The sequence below is a fragment of the Cygnus atratus genome, chromosome 1 (genome assembly GCF_013377495.2).
Source record: "Cygnus atratus isolate AKBS03 ecotype Queensland, Australia chromosome 1, CAtr_DNAZoo_HiC_assembly, whole genome shotgun sequence".
Lineage (NCBI taxonomy): Eukaryota > Metazoa > Chordata > Aves > Anseriformes > Anatidae > Cygnus > Cygnus atratus.
In genome coordinates, this window is record NC_066362.1 from 121,493,569 (window position 1) to 121,507,760 (window position 14,192).

Genomic DNA, 14,192 nt, shown 5'->3' on the forward strand with positions numbered 1-14,192 from the left:
AAATATTAGCAATTATATATTTAGTATATATAATTCTGCCAGGGAAGGTGCTCAGATAGGAAACTATATTCAAAGCAACCACCTGCCTTTATCTTCTTCAAAGGAGTGCTAGTGATTTTCTATACAATTATCAGTTCTCCTGACTATACCTCCATACCTAACATGAAGGAGTAACATAACTGTTTAGGCAGTTTCAGCTTAACTGCACTTAACCGTAATGTTCAGATGGTTCTCAAAGAGTTAGTAGGCTCCTCCTAATGTTGGATTGGTGAAAATCAGATCCCTTGCTCAAAATGCATAGTCAGGTTGCTGTCTTAGTGTCTGAGGTTATCTGGTGCACAGTAGTTGGGGAACTGTTCTGATCTGTCATGAAAGAATAACACAGGAAAGGGAGGAAATACATGTTTTCAGTTTCAGATTATGTAGGGATCCTAGAGATGTGGAAGCAGCTTTTTAATTGAGAAAGGTTGGGCGGGCGGAGATTCCAATAAAAAACAAACAAACAGAAAAAAACTCCAGTTGTACTCTTTTCAAAGGTCAAGTAAGTTTCAGTCCCAGTCTTAGCCAAAATCAACTTAAGACTTTCTGAGATGAAAATATAAGCACAAAAAATGTTCCAAAAGTACTCATTTTTATTTAGAGTTTAGACTGTTTAATCAGGGATTGCATGTTTTAGTTCAGCTTTGTGTGGAGAATTCATTGTCTGAAGAAAAACAGGATTTCAAGAGGAATACCACTTTGGGAGAATGAGAGGGAAAAGCAATTTTTTCTTCACAGAGATTTCCAAATTTTGAGTGTTAAAGCACACCAATAAAGAAAGTCAAGCCTTACTGTTTGTTTGGTTTTTGTTTGTTTGCTAGATAGCTTCTAATGTTTACATACAATTTAGTGTTTCTATTGGCAAATTCAACCGTTTTTTTTTCATTTGCATCGTCCCGTTGATAGCCTAGTCGCAGTCTTTGCCTAGTACAAAAGTACAAGTTGACCATCGATTATCTTTGCTCTTTCATTTTGTTGTTACACATTATGGATTGAATATGCAGCTTCAGTGCATTTATATGGAAATTTTCTCTGAGGAAAAAGACTACTGGGAAAGGTGCATGGGGTCTGGTTTCTGGCTGAATGAGTGTTCGAGATTTCCTGGCTTGCTGCTGTAGTAAGGCAGTTGGCCCAGAGGAAAGGAGAAGGAAAGGAAGGAATGTTCAAGATATAAAAAGCTTACTTACTAGTAAAAATACTAAATTAGCATTATAAAGATATTGATAGGTGTACCAGAATTTTGCTGTATTGCAGATTTAGTGCTGTTCCAGTAGGTGGCACTAATTACATAAACAATTTGGTAAAAGAATTAAGAAAAATAAAAAAAGTGAAATCCCAGGCATTATTCATCCAAACCTTAGTATAATTTCACATTATAAAAAAGAAAATTAGATAGAACATACTATTTCATTGTATCTTCTATCTTGGTATAATTCAACATCAAAAATAGAAGATATAATAATGCATCCATCTATTTATGTCCCAGAAAAGAACAATCAGCATTCGCTATTTATCAATCTGAGCTGCCATGTTTTATTTGGCATTTAGGATTCAGATGGTTAATCCCCTCAGAGATTAGCAGTAGTCTTACTAGTCTTTGAAAAAATTCAAACATTTAGAAAGACTCTGACCCTAGTTACCAGCAAATGTGAGGAAGTCCTTCCTCTGTTCTTTTTCATATTGATGGTATAACTTGTCCATCTCCTTTTCTAATAATCATAGTATGTGTGTAATCATTTTATGACAAACTGATATTTATTCTTTTTTTTTTTCCTTTTCACTTCAGCAATTTTCAAAAGAAATACGACAATGGCAAATAAATGTAGATGTGGTGAATGACATGGCACTGAAGCTGCTGCGTGATTATTCAGCAGATGACACCAGCAAAGTAGAATTGATGACAGATAACATTAACACAACATGGGCTACCATTAATAAGAGGTAGGATATAAATTCTACTATTACGTTTGTTGTTAAACTTCATTGTCCAGCTTTGGTTAGAGGTCATAGAGGATAAAAAATTTGAAAATGAGATGGTTATAATGAAAAAGGTAAAGCAAGATGACGAATCTTCTCTCATATTTTGTGGATCTGTGTCTTTGGAATGCCATTTAAGTTGCTCATATAACGTTTTGCCTTCTGCCAATTTCCCTCAGCTGTAAGCAGTTGCCAGCTAACTTTAGTTGATAGGTGATATATTTTAACTATTTAAAATGAAGTGTATCATATTTGATATACTACCTTCACATCACAATCACTATAGTGATTTTGCTGGAGTCATAAACTGAATATGAAAATGAGAGACTGAAAATGATAGGAAGCAGTCTTGAGGTAGAAATGTTATCCTGTAGCTTTGAAGCAAATCTATAGTCAAGAAAGTTTTTATTAGATCCTTGATCACATTCTTGATTGCATTTCACAGTCTTGCAGCGTTTGGTTTAGATACCAATTCCTTACTAAAAGCAATTTTTGCAGCTTGTCTCCAAATTGTGAATCATCCAATATGCAATCTATAAAATCAGAACACTTTGCAGAATAAAAATGACTTTCTTTGTAGTAGTAAAAGAGTTTTATATCATCATACACTAGATGAGATACATAAAAATTAAATCAAAGTTGTTTTAATCAGTTTAGTATCTTGGATTAAGTTTTATAGCCTATAACTGAAACTAGAACTGAATTAGTTTTTAACATGTTTTTAATTAAAGCCTATGAACAAGGTCAGAAAAGTTTGTTTAGTTAAATATAAAATAAATTTAGAAGATCTTGCATAATGAAAGTTAGTTAAACCAATGATGACTATTAAAATTTATTCCTGCTCTTTGTTTAATTTTTATGAAGTAAATATTCATATGAATGAGTCATTTTGACAGCATTTTCCCTGAATCAGACTTGCCACTGACTTAAGAACCTGTTTAAATAAGAGATGCTACTGACATCCACTAAAAGAAATCCACATAATAATAATAATAATTTGGAAGGTCTTTTTTTTTTTTTTTTTAAATAAAGAACAATAACTAAACCAGGAAATTAGTGAAAACATTCAATGAATATTTGCTTGCATTTCTGCTGTTACATAGCAGTAGCCATTTTAGCCTTATTGGTAGTAGTTTTACTATCTGCAATCCGAGAAACTGGCTGGAGGGTTTCTTACCCTTCCTGGATAAGAAGTGTTGTATGTCTAATGCTCAAAAGTATTCCCCATGAGTAGGCAATGTAAGCAGGTAAAAATGCTTAGATTGAAGAACTCACAGAACTTGCTTTTGGTTGTATGTAGAACTACAGCCACCATTTGGTAAGATAGCTTTGTAATCCTGAAGTCCAGCGCTACCTGTGGCTGCTGTAGATACTCAGGTATCAATTATAGCCAAGAGTGCATCTTTAAGTATGTTAATGGTTCAAGCAGAGATGCAGGTGTGTCTAATGCTGTCTAAATGTGCTAATTGCCATTGTTGCATGTAATCAGCTGAGCACTAGGCTAACAGAGATTACAATTCTTCAAGAGAGTTCTTCCAAGCTTCTATAAAACCTGCAGAATTGTTCGCAGTTCATGTGTCTGATGCTTTACTATAGTAAATGCGTTATATCCTAAAAAAAAACAAAAGAGATGCTTAGGTGACTGAGTTGATATTTCCTCCTTAGAAGGACAAGAGGATAAGATTAAGCTTGTGCAGGTAACTATGAAACTATATTTCCATACTATTTGCCTGTATGGCTTTGCTGCTACCTTTCTAATACTTTAATATTTTGTATATAATTTTTGCAAGACTTCCCATGATTTGGGAATTTGAAAAATAATTATGTTGCAAACAGTAGTTGATAAGCTTCTCTGAGGGCTGTGTCATGTTGTCAAACGTGATCGTGTATCAAGTCTGTCTCTTGTGAAAAACAGATAAATGTGTACTTACACCCTACCCTGGAAGTGTTCAAGGCCAGAGTTCAAGGAGCTTTGAGCTACCTGATTTGGTGGGTGGCATCCCTGCCCATGTAAGGGGGGTTGGAACTAGGTGGTCTTTAAGGTCTCTTCCAACCCAAGCTAATCTATGAGTTTAATGGAGGTTACCAAAAAGCTTGAACTTGTGAACTCTTCTTCACCTGTAGTTTTTTGGAAAGTATTCGTTCCAAGCAGTAGCCAAGCCTTTTGCTCATGTAGAACTTATGGAGAGAGGTCTTGAAAGAACATCCTAGAGATTTCTTTTGTTGAGCAACTCTGCAAAGAGAAGGTGGAGTCTGTGGGCCTTTGGATGACTTAAGTGCTATTTTAAAGATTATATTTTGTTATGTTGTCCTGTTCTTTTGTTTGTTTTTGTGGTGCCTTTTTTGGTCTTGTTTGTTTTTCCCTGCCCTTTACACTTAAGCTCTCAAGTTGTTGCATGGAGCAAAACAAATTGTATCTTGATGGTTTTGTTTGGTTTTTGTTTGTTTTTGTTTTTCTTTGAACTGTAAGAGTATATTTACTCTGAGTAGAAAGGAGGCATGTGAACTATCTATTGCAGGCTACAAGAAAAGCTGGTTCTCCACTGAGCTAGGCAATGATTTCAGATATATCCATGACTGTTACTTTCATGTAGGCCATGAACAAGTAATGCTCTGGTGATTCAGTGACCTGATAGTGATGTAGAAATAAATTCCAAGTGGTCTTGGCCATTTCTCTAGTGTTTTTAGAAATAGTTCTATTGCAGCTTATACGTGTCTTGAGTGCTAAGAGGAAATACACCGTTAAAGAGTTTTATTTCATCTCCCTGTATTCTCAATTCAAATGGGCTAACTATTTTTGTGCATATTTTCTTCTAAAAAGAAAAAAAAAAATGAGAGTTATTCACATTGTTTTGATCTGCTTTTTCTCTAACCAGCCATTAATATAAAAAATGTGTGTCAGTGTAAAAAATGTGAACACTCCTTCCCATGAAGCAGATTAGTAAAACAACAGGCAGGCAAGCAGCAGTAATATTGCACTTTGCCTGTTGGCAATAGTTCAGCCAAAGCAAGTACTTTAGTCATTAAGGCGACATCTGCCAGCTTGTGTTTCGTTTTGTTTAAATAGATTTGCAGCTGATCGCTGTGTATTTACCCTTTGCCTTACTGTTCTGTTTTATAACATCGAACTATAACAAATAGCATTCTAACTCCTTTAATAGCTGAGTTCGTGAGTGTTTGATGGTCGTTTCACTTTTCACTCACCACTCTTTTGTATTATTTTTTGTTTGTTTGTTTATTGGTGATACTGCCAAGACACACTAAAGGCACATAAGCTGATCAGCTGGCAAAAGCCAGAATGACTTGTAAACAGGTCTCTTCTCTTTAGAAGTGTTAACTTTCTAAGAAATAACTATGTTTTAAAGCGGGGGTAATTTAAAGAGAAAGCAATCTGTATTGCTTGTATTAACAAAAAAAAAATATAACAGTTGAACTAAAATGTTCTCAAGAGAGAAAGATACAATGAAGGAAGCAACTATTATAAATTTACTATATAGAGAAATGTGTTACGGTACTATTATGTTACTTCTTCCTTTTGTAAGCAGTGTTATGTGAATGATCATATAAATATAAAAACTTTCTTAAAATAATTTATTTCTTGGGAATCTAACAAATGTGCTTAAATTTCACTAACTTTAATGTTAATCTAAAAAAGGGTTTAGATCTTTCTTAAGTAGAGCGTATTTTATGGTGATAATTGCATACATTATCTGAGAATTGTTTAGGTCTCCAACCCAGCACTGTGTAACAGGCACTTTTTTCAAACATTTGCATCTCCCCCCAGTTCCCATACTCAAGGTCAATGGAGCATCAGGCTGTATGCCAAATATTACCAGCTTTTACTGTTCAAGATGCTTTCTTTGGCTCCTGAGATGAGACAGGATGCACATGTCAGTTGCAATACAAAAAGTAACTTTCTTCCTCACTGCAGGGCATGGACAGTGAATATTCAATTTTTTAATTTTTTTTATTTATACATAAAATTATCTTTCCATTTCTGTTATTAGTTTAAGTTGTAGGGTATTAGAGAGGAGTGGCAAGGAGCTGAGCTTTTAGACGACTGGTTTGATAAATCTGAGATACCAACTCCCATAGTTTGCTAAGAATGGTGTTAAATCTCTAATGCATCCAGTTGTACAAACATCTTGATTTTACATACTAGCTGGACAATATAGAATACAAATGGCCAAATAAGCAAAAGGCATAAACATCACAAAAGTAGGATGCCCACCTGTTTCCTATGTAATAAGGCATATTATAACAGTAATTATAAATGTAAAAAAAGCTCATAACTTAGTTTTCATCTTCATGAATAGCAAAGCTTTCCTCATTAGTGGTGGCTTGCTATAAAAATACTATTGCTGGAATGCAAACTTTATCTGTACATAATGTTTGTAAATATAATTTTATTAAATGCACAGAAAGAGGTTGACTGTTCCACCAGAGAGCTGTATACTGTACCTGCCCTAATATCACTCTGCTTTATGCCACTTCTAGAAGAAATCACACTTCTGTTATAGCTGAATTGCAGTCTGGGTAAGAAGTGCTGTCGTGCAGCAGCAGCAGCCAGTGTGAAGTGCGTTAAGTTATACTGAGGGCTCATAGTTGACTTCAGTAGCTAGACCTTCTGGGGAGTTGTCTTTGAAGAGCTTATCATTTGCTCATTTAAGCTTGGATTGTTAAACTTGAGAAGGAATGAATTCACAATACATTTTACTTTGGAGAATAACATACACTTCTTCTAGGTTCTTCAAGCCAGTCTCTTGCTTTCCATTCTTTTATTATTTTGAAGGTTGGTCTGTATTCCTAAAATCAATGTAATTCCACGGGCATTCATGAACAGCTATTATTTTTCTTTGTGCAGACATCCTTTAGTTGAGTAAAGTGAAACAACCAAATTAAAAATGTGACTATGGGAACCTTGTTTATACGTTTGTGCCTGCAGTTGTTGTCCTGGTTATAGAGCTGTATTAGTGGGGATGTGAACAAGAAATCAATGCAAATGTAAGACCTCAGATAAAGATGATATTGGTCAAGTGTCAGTTTCCCATGTAAATATATATATATATATATATATATATATATATATATATATATATATTCTAACACAGAAACCACAGTATGTTCACTCTTATTTTTTTCTTCATATTGGATTTTTTTGATCGTTTTTGAAACAATCTTGCCACTATCAAGAAAGTAGATGTCAGAGTGTCTGCTTTTTACAACCAATATGTCATGCCAAAGCTTGTTATTTACAGCAGATTAACAATAGATGGTAATTCAAAATTACAAAGACTGATGGAAAACATTGCAATTACAGGGCAATTGTTTTCTTCTGTGAGAGAAGTTAATAGTACACATATATTGATTCTGTTTATAGTTTTTAAAAGTAAATTTCAGTTTAGGTGTTCATGACATACTGTCTTTGAGATCTTTGCTTGTTTTTCTTCTATGAGGACTTGTTTTATTCAGTTAGTAGAACTATTCATGTTGAATGAAAGTGAGTCTTTGCAGTCTTAGATAATGCATCCAAGATTGTATTAAGGAGTAAGCAATTTTATATCAGCATGTTTGAAGAGCTGATGTAGTCCTGTTGACTATCCTTTTGAATAGGAGGAGAAACATTTTTTTGTTCGTTTTAAAACATTTAATCCAGAACTCCTCTGAAAAGTCAGAATTTGATCTGAGATCCTAATCTCCTTCTCTTCAGACAAAAGGTAGAAAAAAAGCTATTCATTTTCATGAAATTAATTTGCCTTGCTTCTTCTGTATAGCCCTCCATGCTTCTCCAAAGCTGCTCTCCAACAGAGTAATGTTGGCAAATTTTGAAGAGACTTTTTATTAGCTTCTTGTGATGCGAAAATGTTACAGCTCTTGTGTTTAAATATGTGTATTTTTAAAGTTTCCTAGTAGCTGTTTTTAGATAAAGGGTTAAAGTACTTTTTGTCTTTTTTTTCTGTTACTATTATTTTAAACAAAATAATGCACTACCAAAAGGATGTTCACCTACTCTGGCAAGGTTTAGGTGCTCTGAATGTAGTCTGATGTATTTGTTGCTACATATTTTACTTTAAATGCCACCCCTTAACTTTTCTATATTGAAGAGTAAAACTAAATATATATACATATATGTATTTGGGGGAAAAGTATTGCTTTCTGATAGGTTACCTATTTGAAAGTGTGGTTGTTTTACCCAGCTGGGCAGCCGAACTCCAACATAACTGCTCTCTCACTCCCCCTCCTCAAATAAAAAAGGGGAGAAAATATGATGGAAAGGGCTCAAGGGTTGAGATAAGGAAGGGAGATCACTCAACAGTTATTGTCATAGGCAAAACAGACTCAGCATAGGGAGATTAGAGAAAGTTATTACCTATTACTAACAAGCTAGAGAAGTGAGAAACAAAACAAAAAATGACAACAGAACAAACTAAAAACACCATCCCCCTGAACCACACTCCACTATGTCTTCCCCCCAAGTGGCACTGGGAAACGGAGGCTTTGGTCAGACCCTGACGCTTCGTCTCTGCCGCTCCCTCACGGTCACTCCCTGCCCCTGCTCCACGTGGGGTCCCTCCCACGGGATGCCGTCCTTCCCGAACTGAGCCTGCGGGGGCTGCCCACAGGCAGCAGCTCTTCAAGCACTGCTCCCACATGGCTCTGTACCACGGGGTCCATCCATCCCCCAGGAGCAAACTGCTCCAGCACGGGTCCCTCACAGGCAGCAGCTCCCCCCCAGACCCCCTGCTCCTGCGTGGGCTCCTCTCCACGGGCTGCAGCTCCGGCCCGGGGCCTGCTCCTGCGGGGGCTCTCCGTGGGCCGCAGCCTCCTCCAGGCCACATCCACCTGCTCCACGTGGGCTCCTCCACGGGCTGCAGCGTGGAGATCTGCTCCACGTGGGACCCATGGGCTGCAGGGGGACAGCCTGCTCCACCAGGGGCCTCTCCACAGGGGAACTTCTGCCCCGTGGCTGGAGCACTTCCTGCCTTCCTGCTGCACTGACCTTGGAGGCTACAGGGCCAGTTCTCTCACATGTTCCCACTCCTCTCTCCCAGCTGCTGTTGCATGGCATTTTTTCCCTTCCTTAAATCTGCTTTCCCAGAGGACCAAGCATCATTGCTCCCTAGTTAGGCTCTGGCCAGCGACGTGTCCCTTTGGAGCCAGTTGAATCTGGCCCTTATCTAACATGGGGCAGCTGCTGGGTTCTTCTCACAGAGGCAGCCCCTGCTAGCAAAACCTTGCCAGGTAAACCCAATACAGAAAGACAGTCTACTAACTACCTATGCTCTGAAACAAACATTGATGTTCAGAATATAATTTCAAGTATATCAGCAATGACATCACTTAACTGATCTAATATTTTGTTCTATTATCTTTTTCTTCCTAATGCCCATAAAAATGATGTTTCAGCTGCATATAGGAAAAAATATAAAAAGACATAAATGCCACCTGAAACTCCTATAAATAGATCTTGAAAGTCATCTATTCTGGTTACATCCTAGTTTTCACCTTATTTTGTTCTCCACTCAGCTGACTGCAATTTTTGTACAGTACTGACAGCAGTACATGGATCCAAGATAAGAAGTCAACTGAGGGCACTAAATGTTTTCAGTTTAGTTTATGACAGGATAGTTTTGGATATGCAATGCTTTCAAAAGGCTGGTAGGATGAACTGAAAAAGCAGTGCTATCCAGACTGTGTCATGATTGATCATTTCTACCTTTATGATCATATTTTATTTTTTTGAGGAAACTCTTTATGATTTGGGGAAAAAAAAAAAAAAAAAAGGAAGAAGAAAGTGTTCCTGAGTTATTTCTGGAAGGGGTAGCATCAGTCTTTTATTAAAAAGATCTATGGAGCCTTGTGACTTCAGAAACACATTTCTTAAAACTTTTCATACTGGCGCGAGTAAAACTCAGTGCTTCTGTCACTTAAATAGATACATCTAGGCTAGAACCTTTATTACTCCCAGAAAAGCAGGAGATCTGCTGTGTCCACACAGACAAACAGAAATAACCTGTAAGAGAGAAGTGTTCTTAAATCATTATTTTTAAAAGTTTTCTGTCCAGCAAGTGGTTTGCTGATGTTTTTTAGGCTTACAGCTTAGTGGGTTTGATTGTTAGCTGTAATCTAATGTTAATGATTTTGTTGTAGACAATTAGAGGATGACAGCTCTGATGCTTCTCAAAAAGGCCTTTAGCATCAAATACCTGGAGCAAGTTAATTATTTAAGTAGGAAAAGTGAAAGTAGAACATCTAAAAGACCATTTCTTACTGCTTAGACCATTGCTTTTTCCATTCTTATTTGCTTTTCTCATTTTTGATTTATATTTTGGTCTTGAATGAAATGAAATTTCACGACTTTGTATTTACTCAAACTTTGTGTGTTTCTTTGACATGCAAATGAGAACAGTTCTCATGCTATAGTGCAACCCAACGGGAAAAGATCATTAAAGAGTTTACAGCACAGCCTTCTAAATGGAGAGTAATTTCATGCAACAACATGAATCATAATTGGAGCTTAATATGGACATTTCAAAGAAACACTCCTGAGAAGTCTTACTCTTTTTACATCCACAGGAGAGGCAGAAGGAGCCAGGTACTAAGGGAGTAAGCCTGATTTTTGTGAAAGAAAACAAAAATGTCAATTTTTGTGCTTATTCCGTTAGAAGATTAAGACAAATGTGTTGTTCTTTTTCTAAAAGGTGAGATTTTCAGAAGTAATTAGGGAGTTTTAGTCTCCGTTTCAACAACAGAAGCTAATGCTTTGTGCCCTGAAAGTCCATCCTTAAATCTATTTCCTATTAGTCTGCAGATAAATTAACAAACTCTAGCAAACTGATTATTGTTCTCACCAAGGGCCTATTGCAACAAATGCATGTCTTTCCTTTCCCCTCAATAGACTTCTTATCAGGCTTCATGTACTTTAAAACAAACAACTGAACGGAAATTAATAAAGCTGATGGACTAGCAGAGTGCCAGCACAAAGGAATTTGACCTTAGTTGTCATTTTTTGTTTCCATTATTATTCCTGTGATAGCCTTGTTTTGACTTCCCCTTGTGTTCTCCGTGGAATTTTTTTTTACAGACTGTTCGTGCTATTGCAAGCATTATTACTTCATTCTTGTTCGGCTTGTGATCGGCTCCTGTACAGGCAGTGTAAGCCTTCTGCTCTCTAGCTTATCAATCATGCTAGAAACTGAGAGGACCACTCAGTCTGCCTGGTAAATCTTTGGTGTCTTTGGAAATTGCCACCACATGTGCCAATTTGACAGCAGCATTTTTTGTATTTTCTGTGCATCTGTGTTTCAACTATGAATGGAATTTGGACCACACATGGTGTTGTATAAACTGTCAGAAATTGTCAACTGACAATGAGTTGTTTTCTTTCTGGATGAGGATCAGTGGCATGAGAGGTGAATGGTCATGACTCTTGCTGACCAAGGCAGAGGGAAGTGGCAAGATGAAGACTAGGCTGAAAAACAGCAGAGTTAGAAATGCACTTTTCTTACACATTCTAAAATACAAGTGGTGAGAAATCAGAGGAAATCTGAGATTAAGCAGGTAGATAAAAGGATACCAATTTTTAAGACATCCCTGAAACAGGCACATAGGAGAGGAAACAGTAAGGAAGCAAGGAACTTGTGAAAAGGAAATGCTCAGTATGTTCATGTTCTTTAACACACAGCATAAATCGCATCTTCACCAATACCCCAAATTGAATTGTTGTATGCTACATTCCCTGACAAATTTTAAAAATGTAGAGCTCTTTCCCCACCACTAAATGTTATATGTCCTGCAAATTATAAGAATTAATAGCTCTTGGAATTATCATTTTAGCAGGTGTATCTGCACATTCTTCCTTTGTAAAAGAGACAATCATTTATGTATCTGAGTATCAGCTTAAAAACAACAGTGCCTTGTGGCAATGAATTTTACAGGTCCACTTCTTTTTTTAAGTATTATTTTTATCTGTTTAAAATGTAGTCCGTGTCTTTGAGACTCCATTTGTTCACTTGACATAATGTATGGTAGAAACAAATTTCTTGGAATTACTCCAAATGCCATACTTGCAACACCCATTTCTCACTTTCTGTATTTTATCTTATTAGTAAGGTATGTTTTCTCGGTTTTGTTTTCATTTTATATATTTGATTTCTTATTTTTCAGTTCCAGTAAAATTAGACCTTAGTTTAACTTAATGTTTTTTCTTCTTACATCTAAGCTGGATGCATCTTCTGTTCTCTACAGCATAACTTATACATGCTATTTTTTTTTTTTTTTGGGGGGGGGGGGGTTTGTTTGTTTCTGAAAGCTCTGAATGAGATGCTTTTGTTTATTATCAGTAATAGTAGAGTTCAGGAATTTCCATGAGTGCTTAGTACTTTAAAGATGGCTGAGGTTGATACCTGAGCTAAGCTAGTTAATTACTAATCATGTCTATTGCTCTATTATGAACCATATACCTTTATTAATTCTGAGAGGGTAGATCTATTTTTGTGGTTGTTGACCTGTAAGATTTCCAGTGTGGACTTACTCCAAGGTATGGAAAGCAGTTCCACCAGAACGGTCTTTTCTCTCTGGTTCCAGTGGGGAACAACAGCCAAATAGACTTATTAAAACAAGATGGCACTAAGAAACTGTAGTTCAGATCTGCCTTTGTTGACACCCCTGCTCTTTATTCTGTGCTGACCCCTTGGAGCCACAGACACTTGTCACCATTACTTTTTTTTTCATGCTGGGCAAAATTACAGTAGAAATATGGAATTTTTTTATTCCATTTTGCTTTTGCCTAAATTGTTTTTCACATCATGTCATTGCTTTAGTCATTTTATATCTGAAATTACTTTTTGCTGCTGGCTGGGTCGAGATACTCAAGCCAGAATAAGGACAGTGAAGAGCAGAGCATGTACCACTGAGTGAAGGGTGGACATATTATTTATTCCTATTTTGGTACTATTAATCTTTCAGGTGCTAGTATGTATTGACATCTTCATCAAGCTGTTGGTATTGATTTTAAATATGTAATTTCTTCAAGGTTACAGCTAGTTCAGAATCTAGTGGTTTATATGACTTTAAAACTTCCTTGTAGAGGCTGGTATTGTTTACACATCTATATTGAACCTTTCTGCTGTCCTATTCCGAATGATTCATTCCATCTGAAGTTATTCAATTCTTCCCAGGCTTGACTAACCTAAACAAATTTGCCACCTTACTCTTCATACCCTTTTCATAATGGCTAATTAATGTACCAAAGAGCACCTAGTGCATCTCAAGAATGAACATTATTTGCATTGACTATATTTTATTTTTTTAATCTCAATTTTGTTTCATTCAAGAGGTTTCTGTAACACAACTTTGCATCCCTGCTCCTAAATAGCTCCTTGTATAGAGGCTTATCCTTTAAAACTGTAGTAAAAATATCACTTTATTGTCATTTTCAACATTTGTTTCAATTTTAACAAAAAGTTGGAAAATATATTTTTCTCAAAGACAGATTTTTATTGGGCCATAATAAACTTAGTGAAGAAATGTAGAATTATATTCACACATGAAAGCAGAAGTCTTCCTGGATACCATTCCAAACAGAGGGCTTCTTTTCTGTTTCTGTCCTGGAATGATTGAAACTCAGAAACTTAGTATTTGTGTACTTATACATGATTTCTCTTTCTAAATATGTATTTGTTTGTGTACTGTTTGATTATGGAGGGGTAACATACAGCTAGCCACAAGTATTAAAGATTGCTGAACAAAATTACGTGTTGTGTGATGTCATCAACAGTTTGCTTACATGTATGACCTGTCTAGCTTGGACTGGATCAGGTGAACTAGTCATATTAAATTTACTAGATTAATGTCACTACTTGATGTTTGGGACTACTAAAATTAATAATATAAGCTGTTCCTGTTCATGTTGTCGTTCTGAATAAGCTGAGCCACATTAGACAATCATACAGAGGTCAGATTTGAACATACAGTTGTCATTAAAATATTTAACAGTTTCAAGCAATTGAGACAAACTGTGTCACAGGCATTGGGTAACAGATGACAGGACCTTATTTTAGATCAGTGATATAAATAATCAAGAAAGAAGCTAATCCAATAAATCAAAATGGCATATAAATACATTAAAGAACAGTAAGAACAACGTGTCGTGGTGATGCCACTCATCTTTAAAA

General features: G+C 36.2%; 1 protein-coding gene across 1 annotated transcript in view; it reads left to right on the plus strand.

The window, feature by feature from the left end:
• Positions 1–14,192, plus strand: part of DMD (dystrophin) — a 1,075,555-nt gene that overhangs the window by 801,299 nt on the left and 260,064 nt on the right. Inside the window, 1 exon segment of the mRNA XM_035542302.2 lies at positions 1,826–1,980. Coding sequence (XP_035398195.1) covers positions 1,826–1,980 — 155 coding nt within the window.